Raw genomic sequence first — 22,648 nt, 5'->3', positions numbered from 1 at the left:
ACACTTTCAGTTAATATTTTGTTTACATGATTATTGTCAGTTTGATAAAAATTTATTCGTTTTGATGTTTTTACTTCATGGAGTGCTCCATATTTGTATACTGTATATATTTGTATACTAATATGAAACATATAATATTACCGCTGCAGATAACATTTCATCATTTTAATTGCGGTTTTTAAATATGCGAGTTCTCCTCCCATTTGTACTTTATTTAAAACTTTGCTCAACGTGGTAACGTTTGAACGAATGAAGAAAAGAACATCATTTTACACAATGACTAATCTAACAACGAGTTGCATGTTAGAATCAGGTCACATCATACATAATTCAACACCGAGGCGTACGAGCCACACTTTGAGCTGCCTTAGAGCTAAAACTTTGGCCAATAGTGGCAATCAGTTTCAGTGTTAATTGGTTTTATCAATAAGCTCTAAGAAACTGAACGTTTCCACCTCGCCTTGTTATTCCACGAATCTCCATGAGAACGCAGTTAGAAACACTGCGGGACAAGTTGGTGGAAACTCGAGGATTAGCGCCGTCGTGGCTAAGAAAACGTACGGTCCCACCCATAACCATAACATATAAGCGGAATATTTGGCTTCGGGATTACTAGAGCTCAAAGTTTGATCGGTCTTGAATGGCGTATCAAGTTTTGGGGCACACGGAACTTCGGCTTACTCGCCAGGGTCTATCGCTTGTCGTAAGTTTGCAAAATTATAGGCAAACTGGATCATCGTCCACGCATTTTTTTTTTTAACACAATCTCATTTTATAATTACCTTGTATTAGTTCCATTAAAATCATCAGATTTACAAGATGCCTTATCCACAGAGTATTCTACATGACCGATTTACTCTGGAAATATTTAAGAATATTCTGTTGGCAACGTGGAGCACTCTGTCGGTAAGATTTCATAACGTAGATTTATCGACAGAGTGTTCATAGGATCCCTTATCTAATTACAGTGTCGATAGGGAAATCTTGACTAGACATCTGGCCCATCCCAATAGGAACACTCAATTCGGACACCAAGCGTTGTTAAAATTCGATAAGGTCAATTTTTACGCCAATTAAAGCGTTAACAAAGGCAGAACGAAATCCACGGTCGTTCCATTTTACGTTTTCGTCGTCTCGCTCCTGGGGATATACAGCAGTCTGCTACCTGACCGAATGAAGACGTAATTCTTTTAATTACTAGGTAGCTTAAAATACAACCCCTCTTAAAACGCGTGAGAAACGAAGGGGCGGTGGTAGCGGCCACGAGCACGATCCCTAGGAGAGGGCACTTTCACGAAGCTTCAAATTAAAACGCGTAATTACGTCGGGCGAATTTAGTTCCAATTAGTTTACGATTACCTTTCAACTTGCTCCCGTGGCGTGGGCTGCCCTCAATGCTCGGCGCTTCGTTCCCTGGCCGAATTTTCGAAATTGTTTCCACGGCTGCCTGACGAGATCCGCGTAATGCCTGCTCCACTCCGCGCGAATCTGTTTAATTTTCGAAAGCATTCGTTCTGGGTGAAATTGACGTTTTTAAGAAGGGGCACGTAGCTCTTAAGAGAGTCGTCTTACAAGGAAATTGTATGGTCGGTAGGATAGGGTACTCTATTGGTAATGTTAGGCATTCTTTCGGGAAGACTCGGTAATGTAGAACTCTGATTTATCGAAGAATTTATCGATAGAGTGTTCTACATTACCAGCTGGTCGACGTGGCTTATCGACTGGATGTTCTATATTATGGAGCATTATCGACAAAGTACTTTCATACTGATACCCTTTTCCTCCTGTCCAAGATACAGACACTTTAATTACGAATATAACTTATTATATATACAAATTCGAGGTAAATATGAATTTTTTCTTTAAAAAAAAAAAAAAAAAAAAAACACTTTTAAGGGGAATATATTATGGTAAAATAAAATTGAGAATATTTCTAACAATGCACAGGTTATAATTGTAATTCGAACCTGCTTTTAATTTCTGTTTTTCGAGGAAATGCACGTTTGAGTGTAACGAAATCGGGATTGTAATCTGACGCGGGACAATTCCTGTTTCAGAATGTCAAGAGCCAGCAGAGATTCCGGTCGGCTATGGCTCGCTTAGCGAAACCTCAGATCCCGCCGTCCGAGCCACCCTTCATCTCTCCATGGCAGCTGCGGTAAGTAAATTGACGCTAAAACATTGTTAACCAGAGACTGTTCGTTGCTCCTTATGCAACTCTACACCAACAGTCTGCTAGTCGACGGGTCCCCCGTCTTGATCATAATAAGTGGACGGCAATGAAATTAGTTTCGTTAGCGCCGGAATCTCGCGTGTCTCCCGCGTGTCTTCCGTTTCTACTAACGGGTGTTCGTTTATTTTGGTCCGTGCTTTCGCATCACGGCTCACCCTCGTCAAAGTTTTCCTGCCTTGTGATTTCACGGAGACGCGGCTGAGGATCAAATTTAACTTGGAAGAGGATACCATTTCTAATGTCCTTTGGAATTTATAAATGTCACTTTCACATTTTTCATTTGTTTGTTTATTTTATTTTGTTTCATCGAACAGTGTGTTTTACCTTATCAATTGACCTATGCTTCTGCAATTGACTAAGCTTCCTGTTCTATCGAGTCTTATTGGTAGAACGCTCTGTCTTATCGACTAGGTTCTCTAAACCTTTTCCACGCATTCTGTCGAGGAAACGAATTGGCGTACTTACAAAGGTACTTTCTCAATTTTTTATCTTCTTGTATAGTAATTTCACCTTGCTTTTTGATAGATTTGGGTACAGTATTTATGAAGTACGTGTCAGAGTACTGACAAGTGGACGAGCCAGAACAATGCGATGGATAGTGAGGATACCCACCCAATAGTTCTGAGTACCATAAATAGTTGTCTGCAACTGTAATTGCAGGCAACTGCTTAGTTGGATGTGAAGAGCACATTCCTCTTCAACTTTAGGCTGCTCCGTTACTCTAGGGCGCGGCGCAAAAGCTCATTAAGGGCGTCGAACGTTGACTGAAATATCGCAGAAACATTGCTGCAACTTGTCTAGTCCTGGACATAGACACACTGCGGCATGTCAGAAATAATTATTTTTTTATAGATCCACCTAGTTTAGTTAGTTCTAGATTGATTACTTAGTTCAATCCTCAGTTATTCCAGGGATCCTTCAGGTTCTTCAGCTTGATATATTTAAGGACGTTTAAAAAATACAAAATCGCGAATCTTCTTTTAGAAAGGACTTTGCAATACTATTGCAATATTTGGTAGTTCCTTCAGCAAGATATAATATTAAAACAAACTTTTCATTGGTTTCCTACGATAGAGTAAGTAGAACATTACCACTCGCTTCTACTTTATTCAGTTGGGTAATGATAATTGGATCCAGCAATCGCAAGTATCATTAACACCTAGTCAACTCTTTACATACAAAGACATAGTACCACGTCTCCTAGTCAGTTACACCTGTTACCTATCCTCCGACTAGTACCAATTAACACTTCCCTTACCCACCATACCATAATACAAACCCTGTTCCATGTCCCAATCTGAGAATTGCAATTAACCCCAGCCCCTAAACCCTGTCACGCCAGCAATTACCGTCTCCCCAGAAAAATCAGAGACTCCCTGGCCCCAAAGAACGCCAACTATACCGTGTCCTACGCCAGCGTCAGGTACTAGTCACGTAAAAGGCAAAAAGGAACGAAAAGTCGAAAAGTTTGGCAGGTTATCAAGGAGGACGCAGGCACCGTTCGACCCTTACCAGTCGAGCTCCTTAAACTGGCGCACGTAATTCGAGTACGCGAACGACGTTTCTCCCTTTTGACCCAGCTAGGGAAGCTCCGCGTGTATTGGAGAGCGAAGCCAGCCAAGCCGGAGATATACGAGGAACGAATATCCGGAAGGGGCGGTCTGGAACTCTGGACTCTGTCCGAGGGATCGTTGGGCGGGAGCAAAGTTCCTCTCTTCCTCCACATACGCACCCTGACAAACAGTCCTTCCACGAGGACTTCGTGACGTTGCTCGGGGTATAAACTGGGGCTGGAGGCTGGAGGGGGTGGTTCTCGAGAGGGGTAAACAACAACGGTTCAACTCGTAACGGTTGATAGGGGAGACTAGCCGTGGCGTGTTTTGACACACTATCAGGAAGAGCAGGGCGTTATGCTATCCCTATATACGTGTTCGTATCCGCTGTGATTCTCACCCAAACTGTGTTTTGTTGGGACAGTGTAGGAGTATCTTTATGGGATATTCGATGGAAGTCTGATGGAATTGTTTCGAGAAATGTACCATGAAGAGTAATTTGAATTTTGTCACGAACAAGGCCTTGAGGGAGTCATAGCCAAACTTCAAGAATTTTTGTTCGTCGCATTTTGTTTTTAATGTTGTGTTTTACTGTAGGAGCTACCAATGAATGCAATAGTTTTGTATTATAAAGGGTTTTTCTGTGGAGGCTTGAGGAGTGTATATTTTAGTCAAACATAAATTGTATGGAATGTACATTCAATTTATATAATTTATATAATATATTTATATTAACACAGTTAGTCCCATAAGTATTCGTACCTTCTGTGTCCATTGAAGAAAATCTAAATTAAATGATGGGTTTGATGGTTGCAAATCAATTTTTCATTATAAATTTATAAATACACGAGTAAAGTTTACTTATATTTATTTGGAACTATTATTTAGACAAATTTTTTCAATAGATACAGAGGGTACGAATACTTATGGGACTGATTGTACATATTTAATTATATTGACACACTCCAATTTTGTTACTAAAAGACAACCTCCAGAAGCTTCCCTTGGGAAACTCTTTATCTAAAGAAGAAAGTGGTATGGTGAACAGTACACCATGTATTCCATAAAACTAACCATAATTAACATTTCCACCTACCAGTACCCTAAAAAATATCTTCTACTTCAAAATCACTCCTCGCCAACCCACCACCTTAACCCCGCACACCTCATTTTAATTTCCCAAAATCCCCCAAACCAATTTCGCGAACCTCACTTTGTTCCCCAACCCTCTGTACCCAAAACCTCCAAACACAACCCTCCCCCCCCCCTTTCACATCAATCTCCCATCAGCCCCTGAAAATTCATTACACCTTGTTCAAATTTTCGCCGGTTTATGGCAGTAAGGGTCAGGGGTCACAAGTAGCCCTAAAACTCGTCTTCACCGCGATGGCCACGTACCCGAGTGTACCGTTTCGTGCATCAGGTAGCCGAAGGGTGGCTGGACTTTGCTGAATGTGCGGTGCCTCGTCGATTAATAGTTATTGGTTTAATCACTCCCCTCTCCCCCAGCCCCTTGGAGGGCTCCTTCGTCCGCAGTTTCGCTGCCACTCAACGGATCCAAGCAACGTTAATCGCCCCTGAATCGCGGTAGGCAGCGTACGTAGTTGCCTGGTCAGAGAAATGCTCTTGCAGCTGGCGGGGAAGCAGGTGGGACGGGGGTGGAGAGTTGGTTGCCGTTGGAAGCGGAGGGATCTAATTGGGCGGCTAGGAAGCGGAGGTCCGCGCTATCGGAACGAACATCCATTTTGATTGTTGGCGGCCGCAGCCGCGCCACCCGCCCGCTGCGTTGCGACTTACCCCTACGCTTTGCGAGCTATCGATGTATTGGTCGCGCGTTTATCGCTGGTCGATAACACGCGACACGCACCTGCGCTGCCCCGAAATCTCCCAAAGCGGAACACCGCGCCGGAGGTCGCTGCCGACTGCGGCCGTTTGAGAGGGGACGTTAGGATTTCCTATGGGGTGGTCCCATGTCAAGTATTATCATTAGAAGGGGAAGAGGTCGGGGTAGTTTGGAGCAGTTTGGAGGCATGGACAGGTGGGGAAGACTCTTTCTAGTTGAACTATGCAGCAACTGAGCAGCGATATTTTCAACTTTTACTGTCAGAGAGGTCTAATTATTTTTAGGTTTAGATCAATTGGGAGATCAATGTATTTTGGAAGGGTAGGTGCATTGCTCTATTGAAATTTAATGTCAAAGGGTAGATAGCGAGTCAAAGCCTGTGACCAGGGCTGATTTGTTTCGGGAAGATGCGTCTGAGTTGTCCGCTTTCACGTATTAAAATTGGGGCGTGGGATGGTATTATGATAGGGGTAGTTTTAAACAGTGTGGTGAAAGAGATTGGAAATATTGATAGTATTGAATTGAATATACATGATTTATTAGACACATTTCAATGTAGCATCAGGCAGCAGTGATTGGAGGGAATCAGTTTATTATTTGATTGTTTTTTATTTATAGAAGGATTGTTATTATATAAAATATTATGTGTGTTAAATATTTTATATAAATTCAACTTAAGTATACTTACACATTCCCACAATAGAATGGAACGCATATTAGCAGATACACAGTTCCAAATCTGTCGAAAACTTAAAATCAGTAGTACGAGCCGACATTAGTCAGACATCCATATCCTGGGGTAAGATGCACTTACTCACAGTCCACTCGAATCTTCACATAACTGTAACGTTTCAAACTTTCAAACGCTATATTGCCCTTCATGCTTGTCATGCTCATACTACTCTATCATAAAATTGTACAGTGATTTTATAATTGTGTTTACAATCTCATTTTCTATCATCAAGTAATCATTTTTGTTACATGAAGCATCTCCTATCTGTTCCTTTAATGAAAGTTTAATGCTACAACACCAGTAAACTTGAAAGCAAGTGCATACAATTAATTGTCCTGACGTTAATGACACGAGGAAAATGCAAACTAAAGTGTCAGGAAGTTACAGTTCAATTTGCACTTTCTTTGTCTCATTTACATTTGGTTAATTTATCACACGCATTTGGTTCCAAGTTTACTTGTTTCGTACCATTAAGTGTGCGCCTCAAGAAGTCAGTTAAGAGACCCTATTTGATGTGATAAGCAACGAAGAAAGTTTTCGTTCTGATGCTATGGAATTTGGGAGTACTGATTTTAATTGGTCTATAAATTCTATAAATATGCTTCATTGCTGTGTAAATTAAATCAATTTATCGTTCACGTGCAATTATTATTCTGCTCAACCATTTTTAAAATTGTTGGTATTTCTAGAAAACTTCTTATTTATTGTCACAACAAACCCAAACATAGATTCAATCAAAGCCCTTATATAAAAGTCTTTAAGAAACCTCTGACTTCCAAAAAAAAAAATACAAAATAAACGACTGAATTTTCATTCAGAATTCCTTTGACGACCAATAAGAAGTTTAATTATTCACTAACCCTATCAATAATTACCCTGCACCTCAATCTAATTTTCTTTATTTTCTTTTCTACTGAAACTGTCCCTGGAACGAATATTAACACCACAAACTAGAGAGTCGCTTCCACGACGGCTTCATGGCTGAATAATCGCAACGGAGAACACAGAAGGCCGCGTTAAGCGATGGGTTAAAGTGCCGGAAATTAGGGTACCAGAATCCATCGACGGAATCTTCCGTCCTCGTCGCTCCTCGCGTCGGGTAACGTCTGTCTTGCCGGAGTCTTGCTTCCAATTTCAAGGTAAACCAAACCTGACGTTTCCATGCCGCTGGTTTTCATTAAGAAGCCAAACTGCAACCACACGTAACCGACTAGCCGTGTTTAGCATTCAGCTGCGCTCCTGCCGGATGCCTTCCTCTAAGCACCAGGTTTTCACCCTTCTATCGACCTTCTGCCAACCTTCCAACCTCCCCTCGTTCGACCTTCCTCGTTTCGCGCGGGATACAATAAGCAATACGTAGGTAAAATACTACGCACCGCGGCTATACGCAAGGAGAATGTAGGAAAAGGTTTCGTGCATTTTTCCATCTGGGACTTTCATACGGGAACTATTTTTTATGGTTCCATTTCGGCGGGGGAAGCGTAAAGAAAATTTTGTCTGTATTTCATTTTGCTTGGTTGGGCTTGAATATTTCGTGAAAAGTGTAGTTTCGTGTGTCGAGGATGCCTGTGTCGATATATTAATTTAGGGGATGATGATGTCACTGGTATTGGTATTTTAAGTGCGTTATTATTGAGCGATCTTTTCGTGGTTACTTTAATTTTTTAATTATACGAAACTTGATATTTCACCTTAAGTTTTGTAATAGCGTTCCCCTAAATTTTTCTTCTTTTGAAATTGAAATAATTTTGTAGAATCAGTTTTATAGGTCTAGAAAACGTTGTTTCAGGAATATGTTGATCTTTGTAAATGATTGTTTAACAGAAAAATGTTTTTGCTCGTACGGACACTATGCGCAGTTTCAGGGGATGCTCGTGTGCTATAGTAATCAATAGAATTCGCCGATATAATCTCATAAATTCTACCGTGCTTGGACTTGGCACTGTTTGCTATCGCGGCGGGTGATATTGCGGTTCGAATTGCTGGTTGTTGACTCGTTCTGTTGTTGACACGCTGATAAGCGTCTATATTTCCAAGCAAACATCCAAGTATCTTCTTACGAAAGAGTTTTCTCTTCCTGGCCTCCGCTCATTGTCAAATATTCTCTTCTCTTTCGTTATACATTAATTCTACAATGTCCTTGGTGCCTTATCTTGTAGTAGCTGGTTCATTCAGATCTCCAGAAAATTAAATCGTAGAAAAATAAAACGAAAAACTACTACATAATCTTAGAATTTTTCTTGTTTGAATATTTATATTTTATAGAATTTATTCTGAATTTTGAACTTTTTCACATCTTCCTGATTTTGTATGTATTGCTAGGTTCTAGAAAAATGTCATTATTATTAATGGTAATAATTACATTAATCTAAAAAAAGATTGTTTGAATTGGACTACTACTGGCATTTGTTTAAATAGTAGTATTTTTACGAAAAAAATTCTATACAGGATTTTCTCAGGCGCCTGTGTGAATCTCATCTGCGTACATTTTTTCCGATCAGGAATAGCGGATTCCAAGGAAGGTGAGAGGGGGAGGGGCACACTTTCACGTAACCGAGGGAAGTAGTGAAGTAACTTCTTCTCGCTGGTAACTGAAAAAAAGTTGACCTCTTTTCCCTTGCTCGACCTCACTTTACAGCAGGTGGATCGTTATTTACACGTGATCCTTCAAAGTGCATTGATTAATTAAGTGGCTACGTAACTTCTTTCACTGCTGGCCTATAATGATCTCCCTGGGTGGAAATCGATACGTTTCATTGGTGGAAACGTAGTCGAAGGCTAACAGAAGTGTCTTTGGAATTGGAAACCCTCCAAATCCGTCGCTTTCGGCCCTGATCTTGTTGACCTGTTCGGTTATCACTTTCTATCGAATTCTTTTATTCTGGAGGAATGATTCGTCCTCTTTGGAAAAGGTCATCGCGAACGTGGGAATGGCGAAGGACTGATTTACGATCGGGTATGCGATGCCAATAATGCAGAGCATGATTTTTAATTTTTCTTGTTGGCTTCTCTTTAAGTAAATTTTGCGTGTATTGGTTGGTGGTCAAAGTGATTGATGGTGGACGATCGGTCATGGAGTCTCTTCCTCTCTCAGTTGTTAAATGTAACAATAATATTTTGGTCTGTTCAGGATTTAAGTAATTGATTTTAGATGTTTCGTTTTATTATTCGTCTTATAGAAAAGCTTTGTAGTTTTATTATTTTCGTAGACATACTCTAGGATATAGTTTGTATTATATACATATTTCATATTATTTCATAGTAGCCAACTTCTCCTTTCCACGCAGTAGTAGTGTAATCTCATAAATTATACTCTAGAATTCCACAGCGTAGTATGAATTATACTTTGAAATTGTACAGTAACATCGAAAAGATTATACTGTGACCAATCAGACCCCCTAGCCAACTTCTCCTCTCCGCACAGTACAATGTCCTCTACTCCCAATAAGACTCAAATAAGAAGTCAAAAAGTACCCCATTCCAAATAATAATAACCACCCTTTTTTTGTTTCCACCTCGAGTACTCGGTTTCAAGTTCGTACTTTCGAGTCAATCCAAGAGAGGTCTAGAGTTCTCAGACCCGTAAATCCTTTAAGTGTCTCCTCGCTTTTACCACTCAACCCTTGGAGTGTAGATAACAGAGCGAGAAAGAGTAAAGCTGAGCACTCGGTACAGAGTTGTATCATTTCTTTTTCTTTTTTTTTTTGTTGCCACTCTTCTCTTTCTCTCTTTTTCTCTTTACTCGCCCAGTGCGTGGTATTTTTTATGCCCGCCCTCGGAAGTAATTTCGCAAGGAGAACTAAATGAATATTCTTTGACACGCGATACCACCCTGCCCCTCCCATCCAGTCATCCCTCCCATCCCCTCGGAGCGCGTTCTATTTACAGTGCATGAAATGAAATTGTTCTTGTTCAGCGCGGGCTGTTGTTTATCGTGTACGTCACGCCTTTGTTATCCCGTTTTCCGAAGAAAACGTCCCTCTCTCGTTGGTTATTACGAGCGGCGCACAAAGGAAGGGAAAAATTAAATTTACGGAGCGTTGCAAACTTTTTATTATGCGTATAGTACGAGTTCCTGTTCTCGCGTTTCTTAGTAGCGCGACCGTTTTATAAACGATTCGCTTTCCACGTGTAATTGCGACCGTTGGACACGTGCTTGTCTCTCGACTTCATGGGTTCTGAATTTTGGTTGTTTGTTTGGACCAAAAAAATATTGCTTACATGTCTTGAATTTTTTTTTTTTCATAAATAAGATCGAATTTAGAAGGATGGAATATTTATTGATTTTGTAGTATTCAATTATACTTCTTAACTGGCTTATAGTGTAAAAGGTTAGTTTAATAAAAATTAATAAATTTGGTAAATCATAGTTCTGCCTAAAGTAGGATGTAACGTCTCGTTGATGATTCACTAGTTACCATTTTAAGAAATTAAATACCACATATTAAAACATAATTTTAATATTAGTATTTATAAATTGTTACAAAATCTAGAAAATTGTTTACGTATAATACGTGGTATTACGTTCAATTTACAACGGGGTACGATTTCAAGGTAGATTTTTCTTCGGAAGTGGGTCCTTGAAGTGCTTTTAACACGGCAAATATTGATTTATTTCTTTGTGTTCAGTGGCAGAATATTGTCTGACTAATTCCTGGACTCTTCCACTTTGCGTCTTGAGCCTGCGTCTACTTCGGAGCGTATTACATCATTGGACAATTTTTATTGAAGCTAAACTCGTAATACATGTGTAAATTTAATAATGACAAATTTTTTCTTTAATTATGAATGGAACTTTACAGTTTCTCTTTACAATTTTTATCTTCATTTATAAAGAACGTACAAAATATCGTTGTTGATTATACATACAGAACACTATATATGAAATTAGTCGAAATTAAATTTAAGTTCCAAATCCATACTTCGCTAAACTAAACAAAAGTTTTGAATTATCTTCATCTGGTTACTTTCGTTTATACACAAAATATGTTTGCTGTATGTATCCAAAATCACAAGTGAAATAGTTCGTGATTTGTCAGGCAATATGCTACCGCAGGACAGAAGAGAATTAACCGATGTTTGCCGTGTCAATTGTACTGCGTATTTATAATTCATTAAGTGTAGTTTGTTAATGCAGGCCGTATAAAAATTTACCCAAACGATACCGTTGTCTGTGACCGATAGTTCCGTTTATGTTTATCTAATTAAACTGGCAGCACTCGATACTAGATACAATATCGTTGCAGATATTACAGATTGGCAAGAATCCTATCTATATAATAGTTTCGAATAACGAATAAAAGATGAATAACTTGTGATACTCTATTCGTTTAATATAAGTCATTTTAAATTATAATAATAATTATATCTCATTAGTAATTTATAAAGGCCATTAAAAATGTCTTCAGGGTAACAATTGTGCCCTACCCTAACAGTTAGGATAATAAAGGTTCTACTGTGTCCTGTTAAACTAAAACGCTATCGTTACACGAGGAATAACTTAGTTTCACGTCTGGCTATCGCACGCGGCACAGTTTCCCACCAGCGTCTCGGTTAATCTCATAAAGCTCGCATGGTTTAAATGTTTTACACAACTTGTCTCCTAACGCAATTGGTTATCTAGGATTTCCTAATAATAGTTTCAAACTCCTGGAACACACACACTGGTACTAAAATGACGGCAAACTTCTTCAAATCGAGATTAGATTAACACCATATAGTCCCTTACCTTTGCTACACCAACCTTAACTATACTAAAATACACGTTTTTTGATAAAAATTGAGAATTTCAATAAATATTCATTTATACTCAGATATTTTGTTATACATTAAAAAATTTTGAAAAGAATTCTCATATAATAATTAATTTCTTTTAAAATAAATTTACATTTAGAATATTAAAAAGAAAAATAAATACGTTATCATACTCTCGAGTAATATGCTGAATTCAATTTTTCAAAGAATCGAGGCAAAGCATATATATTAATTAAAACATAAATAGCTCGAATCATAATTTCTATAATCCTTCAAAAATGCTTTTCCTTCCTGCTACCTTCGGAAGAAGACTCTCGTCCACGTGCAGACCTCGCAGCCTCGCCGCGACTCGTGTCTGCGTGCATGTGTACCGAAAGGTAGTAAAGGTGGGGGATGGTAGAGAAAAAAAAAAGGAAAAATGTATTTGCCGTCCCAGTTTGCTCCGGTTGGCATGGCACGGGCGAAAGCTCTTCAGTAAATCCAGCTTAAAGCAGCTGTGTAAACGTTGACCTATATTACAATCACGGCGGGAGCGCCGGGGAGCTCGACGACGACGCCATCGGCCCCGCTCTCCTCGGACTGGCTACAAAGTAACTCTCGCGACCGCTCCGCGCGTACTTCGTACCCCAACGCCCGCGCAAAACGCCAGGCCTCGAGCCGGCGATTATTTTTTAGCGGGCCACGAACGACTTTACGAACGGCCCTCTCGTAATCGGGTTCTGAGCTCTGCTTTGTTGATCGTCTCTGCCATTCGATTCATCGTTTAATAATTTAACCATCCTATGTAGGCCTAGAACGCAGTGGAAACTAGGAAACTTTGAGTCTTTTAGTTTTATTTGTGTTTAAACAGTTCTGGACACTCGGCAAAGTGTGGAATTCCTTATGAGTTGAGGAAATATGCTTAGTCGATGAAGTAGAGCATCCTCTCGGTCATGTAGAGCTCTCTATCGGTTTGGCTCGGTAACGTAGAACTCTAATTAATTGAGGATTTATCGACGGAGTGTTCTACGTTATCGAGAAACTGTTCTGCATTATCTACAACGTATTGCCTACAGAAGGAACTCAGACATACTGAGTCTTTGAGATAAGTCTGTGTGTCTAAATGTTGATTGTTCGTGTTACTCTTATTTTGATTAATTTCTTGGACCTGGATTAATGGTATGGGAATTTAGAAGGGGAATTACTGAGCAAGTGTGATGATAGAGCTTGGAGAGCTGAAAGTAATGATGTGTAGTTTTGTGTGCCAGCACTTAATAGTTCAGAAGGTATTTAAGGTTTAAATTCCAGAAGTTTAGAATGGCGATAGTTTAGGACGGATGAGTGTTAGGTTTCGATTGAGTTGGGAAATGACTCTCAGTGGCTGTAGCTTTGCTTGAACGCAGTTGCAGTATAGGTTTGGCGAACCCGAGGTACTCGAACTTCCTATAGCCTCGTCGGGCCTTACTATACTTCTGGTGTCTCTAGTTTTGAATAAATAAATAAATCAAAGGAAGAGTGTCTGGTCGATGAGGTAGAATATTCTCTCGGTAATGTAGTGATCTCTGTTGATACGACTCGGTAATGTAGAACACCGACTGAATAAACGATTTATCGACAGAGTGTTCTACATTATCTGCACGTCAATCTACCATATCAATCAACCGTTCTTCATTTCCAAACTATAAAGAAATTATAAAAGAAAATAACAATCTACTCGAGAACTACATTGTTTTAACGGAATAGTATCTCTTTTTCGAATTTAAAACTATTTGTGGAACAATTCAGTTGGTACACATTTTAACAAATTTTAGTTGTATTTCGACAGAGTCTCGAAACTGAAACTTGTTCAACGGAAATACGAGTCACCCGCCATGTTTCCGGGAATCCGGAAGTAAACTTGGTCCAACTAATTTTTCCGTTTTGGAGGGTTTCCTCTACCGTTTCTCCCCGCTTCGAAGCTCCCGCCATCGTTGGATCGGTTTCACCTACGATTCGTGGAATCGTTGAAGCACTACAGGCTGTTTTCCAATTTCTTTTTATTTATTTTTACCGTGTAACGCGATATTTGCACGGCGAGCTACAGTCGGAAGCAAAAGTATGCGTTATGTACTAGAAATACAACACGCGGTTGTTTGTCTATTTTGCGGGTTTTTAATTCCTTTGTGAGTGTATTTTTGTTTCTCGAGTGTGTGATATATACTTTTTTTCGAGTCTAGATTAAAGAACATCGAGTTAGATGATGCGCCTGTTGCGCGAGCGTCAGTGTCTGACCATCGCTAACCTTTTCTACTTACACTGGTACTTTCAGCTTCTGACACTGAGTAATCTCATACACTTTCTCTAGGTAAGTTTCACCATACGGTACACCATGGTACAAGAAATCAGTTCTTACTATCTTTTGATTAGCCAGATGAATCAAAATATGAAGTACGAAGACACCTTATGATCCCTGTTGAATGGTGATTGAAGTAGCCACGCTTAGAAGGAACAGTTATAGGTGGAACTATTAAACTGGCAGCCGAACTGTTAATGATTACAAATACCAATGTTAATAGAAATAGTGAGCGATGGTCAGTCTATAATTTCCAATGGTCAACGTATAATTTCCACCTTCAAAAAGGCTTCTAACGTACAGTCGAGAGTCAATGAACATACTGCAAAAAAGAAACGTAAACATGTTTCGTAGATTTCAAAGAAAAAAGCCCAAAAGTAGAAACAGAACGCGTGCGTACTAAAAAAAATTCTTCTTCCAAGCGATTCATACTTACAATTTTATTGCACTCCCCACTCGATCCATCGCGACAACGGTACACACTTCAGACCTTCTCCTTCCCTGCCCCGCCTTCCTCCCATAATTATTCGAGTTTAAGCGGAGTTAAACTTCCAACAATAGATCATTACGTGCTACTAATCGCAAGAAGAGGAAACAATGGTTCAATTATGTAAAAGCCCGGCATAGCGTTCGGGGCGAACGGATGTCGGAATTCACTTCGTCGAGTCGCGAGTTTCGAAATAGAATATGATTGCGTTTCACATGACGCGAACTAGAATTGCAAAGGACTCCGGGGCTCCTTTGAAGATGCGTAGCGCCTCCATCGTTCTATTCGAGACATGCAGCTTCCGACGCTTTCGTCGACGAAGATCCACCGTCAAAGACGTCACGCGAGCCCTCGACGTCTACCATTCCTCCCCCTCTCATCCCGCGGGGCGTTCTAGGATCGATATGGGGCCGCTTTAAGTTCGTTTAAATCGCATAATCCCGAACGCGCTCGCGTTTAGCTCGAAATCGAGTATAAAGCATTCACCTCCGGAGTTTCTCTCTGGAAATAGAAACGCGCGCGCGCGCTATGATTAACCATAAGTCGGCCAATTAACGGCGCTGTCGAAATATCTGGTCGTTCGTTTTGCGAGAATCGATACAAAAATATTATATTAAATATTTTCGGTTCATTTGAAATTTCGTCAAGAATGAAGCCTTTCTGTGTTTAGATTTTTTATGTAAAATGAAGGATTATTTCTGTGGGGGAAGAGGTCGATATTATTATTTTTTTTTTTGTATGTTTGCTCCATGTGGATATTTTGTAATTTTTTTACGGAGAATTATTTTATGGACTTGCCAAGGGCGACTTGTATCGTACATACAACAGAATCTTACACGAAAAAGTTAGAAGTTTCAACGAGGTCTTTCTTGTAGCAACATTTAAGAAATTTTAATCCTGTTTTTCTTGTCATCTTATATGACTATTATTTTTGTTTTGGTCCATTAGTAATGATACAAAACAACTAAGAATAGAAGACCAACTCGGTGTCTAGAATTTCAGAGTGAAACAGCACAGATTCTCGAAAGACGAAATAAAATGTCTTTCCCAACTCTTGCACCTTATTCAAGCATATTAAACAAATATTCCCCAGATAATTCTAGCTCGGATTAATTTGCTATGGTTACTACTTTCCACCAGTCTTTATTTTTACCCATTTCCCACTCCTCCAATCCTCGTTCGCCAGCGAATCACGCACGTTTGAAGACGCTGGCGAGGCACAGTCATAGGAAATCAGACGGGAACGATACAGACGAAAAGGAAAAAGGACGGCGGAGAGGAGCGTGTCGTTAATTATCCGACGGGACGACGAGAAATCAGGGGAATCCCGGGCTCGTATTAGCGCGGCACCAACAGGCAGCCAGCAAACGAAATTTGTTTGCCAGCGGCGCGAATTTCGCCCCGTTGTTCCAGCGGATGGATCCAATGAGATTCCAAGAAGATTAAAAAGTTGTCAACTGCTCTTTCTACCCCTCGTGTCTCCCCCCACTCCTACCCCCCTCATTTTCCTCTTACTATCGCGCCACCGCCGCCGGGAAACTTTGCTAGTTAGAATTTCGCGCGGTACGTTCCGAAAGGAAATCACCCTCTGTCGCTGGCGAAGCAAAGAAAAGCCCGGGGAAAGCTACACGGTTTATCAAGTAGTAAAGCTGCTTGCCACGCGGAGCTTTCCTCCTTTTTCTTCCCAAACTCCGAGCTGTGTGTCTTGGCGCGTCAGCGAAGAAAATCGCGGGCCCCCGTTTCGAAATGTTTCGGGAGGAATTAAAGGGGATTCCGCGCGTCCGAGTTGCAAAAGTCGATTTTGTTTAACGCATGGGACCCTTGAATACTTGGGAAAAAATTAACAGGCTTGTTTATAGCCACTGAACGTTTATTATTAATTTTCGTGTCGGTTTTAGCCGTGGTATAGGTCTGTCAAGAAAATTTATTCTGTAAGGTGCCGCCATTTTGATAATTAAGAATTCTTTTCATTTTTGTTTTGGAAGATGTACTTGCGTAGAATAGTAATCTCTTTTCATTTTCCGTTTTCAAGTTCTGAGTGAATCGCGATGCTGTTCACTAAGAGATGAGAGAGATTAACAACTCCTTTGTTGCTGGAGAAGGTTACATGTAAAACTTCATGTGGTGTCTTTATATGTGTATTAGGTACCACAAAAAGTTTCAGTTCACCAGATTATGTAGGTTCGCAGGAAAAGAATCATAAAGTTAGACGTAAGAAAACCCAAAGGGGTTAAAGACTACATTCACACAAGTAGTGATGATGTAGCCTTATCCTTGATGAAACTGCCACACTATCGTTAAAACGGACCAAATCTATTCCAGTAACTAAGTTCTCAACGTTATCGACAGTATTCTCTGTTTTAACGACACTGTGCTCTGTTTTACCACAACGATACTGTTTTAACGATCGTGTACCGTGATTTACCAACAGTGTGCTCTGTTTTGCCATCAGCACGCTCTGTTTTACCATTCGCGTGCTTTTCTCCTCTTCCTATCACTCGCTCGCCATTATTTTTCGCTGGCTTCGCCGTAACAACCAGAGTATACAAGTCCTCAGGGCATCCTCGAAGACGGACCCGTCCGCGTTTTCGTGTAAACTATTCCAGGAACCTCAAAGGTACGAGTAAAATTGGATGCAAAGTCCCTCCTCCCCCAAAATACATCCCAAAGACCAGGGAACTTTTCGCATCCTTTCTTTTCGACGCTTCCTTTTTCATGCAGAGGTGCACCCGGTCGTGCTTTAAACAGGGACGCATATTCGATGCATTCTGCCAAATAAAGTTCTCAGCGAATTAACCGTTGAGAAAGTTTCGGAAAGTGTTCAGGGGAACATTAAGCGAACTTGGAAAGTTGTCGATGATATTGAATAATTTAGGACGGGGAGAGAATAAAGTCTGGGCTCTAAAATTCGTGTATTCCATTGAGATTTTTCAGGAAAGAATTCACTTTATGTTATTATGGAACACTTAGTGTATGTATACGAATCGAAGGTAGTCTTTTTTGGGTTTAAGTCTTGTTGGAAGCTTTATTTGGTAATCAGTATGAAATGATAACATGATGATAATAATCAAAAAATACATCTAGACATATATATTGGTTGTTTATTAAAGTTTGGAGAAATGTTATTAATGAATTTTAAGGAGAGTTAAATTTAACATAAAAGAGTTGCATGAACTGTTCATCTTCTTTGACAAATACACAATTTAATGAAATCCTAGTTTTTCAGCATTATTTATTTGCAAATCATTTTTCATATATGTTTGCATTATAAAGCCTCCTTTCTTGTAATGTTCAATCATTTTCGGTCTTACATCACCAAGTATTTTAAAAGATATTACTGGGATAGCTTATTATTCTGCATATTTTAAAATAGTACTTTTTGAAACCATTTCTCTGAAATAATTTCCTTGAAAATACCTCCTTCTACTTCTCAAATACCGTATCTTCTAAATCTTCATTTAACTAATAGTGAGCAAACCTAACGACGAGTCCAAAATTGCGAGATCAAACGTCATCAAACCGACTCTACTTTTTATCCTGCCCCGTACATACACAGAAAGGAGAAAATTTGTGTATTTATGGTCCTGCGTGCGATTTTAAACTCAGTCAGGAGACTTTAGACGGGAGATCGTCGTCGGGGCGTTCGTAATTGAAAGACGTTCTTGTGTTATCGACGACCGTGGATAGGGGTTGTTTGCTCGGGCTCCCGTCCTTACATTCAACCTGTGGCCCAAGGCCACACCGTGACACGGGATCCGGTGTAGCCATGGCAACTTTTGATTATGTCTCACCGCTTCGCTTCCTTAAAGCGTGGACTCCTAGTGAGCATTCGTCGTCGCTCCCTCGGATGCCTCTCGCGTGGAAATATGCAGAAAGGTGTCTCACCTCTATCGGGCGACGTCGAACCAGTCGGAAATAACGTGGGGGGAGGAGGATGAGGCGAGGATGTGCGGTCCTTCCGAGCGAGTGAACGTCTCGTGACAATTGACAATGAAATTGACGTTGGATCACTTGTTTGACGGCGTTTGATGTCTGGGCCAGCGAAGTTTCATTGAACTTTCTCGCAGTAGAGGGTGGAGGGGTTCGATAACCTTTTTGTCTTGGAAAGTGTTCGAGTCGTCGCTGATTCTTTGCGTCACAGGGTATAGCAATCGTGGGGCAAGTTTGTACAAATTAAAGGATGGTAATTTTGAGGGGTCAAGGAAGTTATTGTTCGGTTTGTGTTTGGACTCTTTTTGGCTTGGAGGATTTTCTGGACCACAGAAATGTTATATTTTGATTAAATAAATTGATATGTAAGGTATGAGTGTTTTCAAGGAAGCTTGAACAAATATAATTCTGCATCTCTACTATCATTCTAAAATATGCACAATAATACACAAGCTCAATGAACGTGATTACAATTGAATTACAAATGTAAAAGTTGTATCAACTCAGAGCAGAATTGGGTGATGAAAACTCAAACCCAATGAATTTTAAATCGTATAGTTTATTTTATTTTCCTGTTCGCCACCTCCTTATACATGCAATGAAATTTATTGACACGTTATGTAAAAAATAGTATTCACTGCATCTGGGTAGGAAAAGGGTTAACTATACCTTCGTCTCTGCTGACAACTAAGTTTATTGCAGCAGTCGGATCGTCTTGCATGCGCCTATTAAGTCATAAACGCAGCCAAACTTCAAAACAACATGTCGCTAGCAAACGTCCTTGCTAACACGGGAACTTTACCTCCATCGGGTCACTGGATTCGCAAACTCGTCTCTCCTCGTCCTTTACAAACTGACTCGTTTCTCTTTACGAAATTTTCCCGCGAATTAGCAACCGGCACTTCTCTCCCTTATACGTAGAAATTAGCCATTAACAAACATACAACGTTCGTGTGGCTGGGCGCACGTTATGTTGTTTTGAGGAGGAACTTTTCCATTTTATTTCATGGCAAGCAGACCTTCGTGGTTTAAAGAACGAACATTTATTTAAATGTGTGAAATAAGTTTCATTTTATACATTTTAATTTCAAGAATATTTAGTTATATAATTCTTATAAAATATATTTATTTCAAAGGTAGTTTATATCAACGAATACATTAAATTAGTTCATGAAAAGATATAATAGAAATACATTAAATTAGTTAATGAAAATATACTCGAATATAAATTTTATTTGGTTCATAAATTAAAAGGATATAGGTGCGTGTATCATGTTGGCATGTAAAGTTACAAACTCACTATAGATCAAAAACTCAAATTATATTTCGCAAAATAAATATAAAATTCATTTTTATGTAGAAAAAAGTAGTAAGAATTCCAAAAATCTAACCATAAGAATAACATCAGCGTAACAAACTTGAATATCGTGTACCATTTTAATTTAAAAGAAAGTCATCTTGATTATTCCTCAGCAGCTCCAATAATTGGATCAACAGTCCCCCCATCTTATCGAAACACCAAACACTCAAACCAGCAAACAAAAGAATACAACCAGACTTAACCCAATAACCAAAACAAGCGAAACACCAAAAATCAACTCAGTTGCGATACCCGAGTCTATTACTTTCCATCCCCTAACACAGGAACGCCGTTTTCGACCAGATAAACGCCATTTTCGCGCGTAGCGATTCCCCTAAAAAGAAAAAAAAGAAATGATCCAAAAATTACCCTTTCATTGTGTCGTGTTTGGTCACAACGCATTCAGCTACCCAAACAAAATGAACGCGTGGAAAAGAGCGAGCCAGGGCTCGGTGCAATATTGATCGAAATGGGTGAAAATCACTTTCGATGGCTCGTTCTAGAGTGGCCGAGGTGAAGGGACGACGGGGTGTACTCGATTCGAAAATCGATAGCACGGAAAGCCGCTTGATTTAGGCCGATATCAGCGAGGGGATAATGTATGGTAAAGCCAACGAGTACGAGCACGCATAAACGATAAGCGGCGTGCCCGTCCCTTGTATGCGTGCTCTCGTGTACGAACCGCGAACGCGAGGGAGACGCGATTTACATACCAATTAGAGTGCCACCCCCTCCTTCTGCTCTTCAGCCCTTGCTCGCCACCTCCTCCCTTCAAGCCCCTCTTTTCTCTACCCAGAATGCAACCGTAATAAAATCTACGCGAGATACACCATCGTGGTCATACGATAAACAATTTACTCAAGCCACTTCGATTTGGTCGCAGCAGGGTCAAAACGTTGCACGAAGTTCGTTTTTAGGTACAGGAGAGTGGGTTAATCTGAACTTCTGGGAAGTTTTAATTTATATTTGTACGAGAGGAAAGAGATTTATATGCGTAGAGGAAAAAGAAATTGTAATGTTAAAGCCAGGAGTAATCATTAATTTAGTAGAATATTGGTGTAGTAACCTGGATTATAAAATTTAGACCAGAAGGATGCAAGTCCGTCGGTAAAGTGGACCACACTATCGTTAAAACAGTGCCATTGTATTACCGCCTGAGTTTCCTGGCTTACCGACAACATGCTCTGCTTTATCGAGTTTGTTTTACCACGAGCATGTTGTTTTACCGACAGTACATTCCGTTTTAACGACAGTGCACTCTGTTTTAACGACATACTACATGTTCAGCTTGTAAACAAATTCTACGATGGAATCATTGCTAAGCAACAACAATATCCTACACATTCGGCATATTGTATGCTATTTATTATTTATTTCTCCATTTCATTTCTTCTTTTCCGTCATTTTATTCGTGTCGGTTTATTTCACTCCCATAAAAAGTTGAAATAGAGTTAACTTGTTTCATTAAATATAAATAACAATTTCATATCCCGTCGCTACAATCACGAAGTACAAATTGGCTACCTCTGCGAGTAGAGGGGACAATTTCCGCATACGCACCTCGTTTAAGAATTATCGACGTACTCGTACGGGAAGATTTATATAGCGTATCGAATGGTAAATTGCAGACTGGCATACTTATCGAGGCTCTATTGTTTCCATGAAACGCACCAGCTGCGAGCATTCCAGCATTTGTGCAGTCATGCTGCCGCCGGAACGAGTGAATTCAATGCAGCCGATTACTACAGCTATTATTCTTCATTATTCGTTACCGTTACGCGAAACTGTTGCGTTCGAGGGCTAATTAATGATTGATTTTAGCGACTCGCGCGCCCATCAATTTCGCCCTCGTATTGAAAGAAATGAACAATGCACCGTCATCGGATCACTTTTTTTCCACATAAATATCACCGGGATGAATATTGAATTTAATTGCGACGACTACAGACTGGGATTCAATTGCTCGAGAACAAATTCTATCAATTTGCTCAATCAAAGGCTTCGTTCAGGGCAAGACTGCTTTTCAAAGACAACTTCAAGGTTTTTAAATTATATTTATTTGCATATAAATGTCAGAAGCCAAGTTTGAGCAATAATTAGATACTGTCAAGTGCAACGTTGCATTTGTTTTGAATAATCCTAAGTCCAGGTGGCAATATTCATGGGAAAAATACATTGCAAGGAATGAATTGATCATAGCAAAATAAAATTTACTCTCAGTCTGTAAAATATTATCTTTATCCACTAGAAATATTAGTGGATCGTAATTTCTAACGATTCGTTCAATATTGCCACTGTACTTCGCTATACTTCAATTAAAAAATTGTTTAATGTTCCCACAGCTATTGAAAACGTAAACAAAACAATAGATACACAAAGATCACCAAGAATTGCCTTTATACCCGAAATAAGAGTGCCAAAACCTTCCCCCTTCGAGCGATTCG

The 22,648-nt window shown here is 39.8% G+C and overlaps 1 protein-coding gene across 1 annotated transcript in view; it reads left to right on the top strand.

Annotated features, from left to right (window-relative positions):
* Positions 1-22,648, top strand: part of LOC128893749 (fez family zinc finger protein erm-like) — a 317,960-nt gene that overhangs the window by 27,170 nt on the left and 268,142 nt on the right. Inside the window, exon 3 of the mRNA XM_054154957.1 lies at positions 2,058-2,158. Within this exon, the coding sequence (XP_054010932.1) occupies positions 2,147-2,158 (12 nt within the window). The 5' untranslated portion in view covers positions 2,058-2,146. The remainder of the gene's footprint in view (positions 1-2,057; positions 2,159-22,648) is intronic.

Source organism: Hylaeus anthracinus, unplaced genomic scaffold (genome assembly GCF_026225885.1).
Source record: "Hylaeus anthracinus isolate JK02 unplaced genomic scaffold, UHH_iyHylAnth1.0_haploid 3, whole genome shotgun sequence".
NCBI lineage: Eukaryota > Metazoa > Arthropoda > Insecta > Hymenoptera > Colletidae > Hylaeus > Hylaeus anthracinus.
The sequence above is the reverse complement of the archived record's forward strand: the minus strand, read 5'-3'. Positions and strand labels throughout refer to the sequence as shown.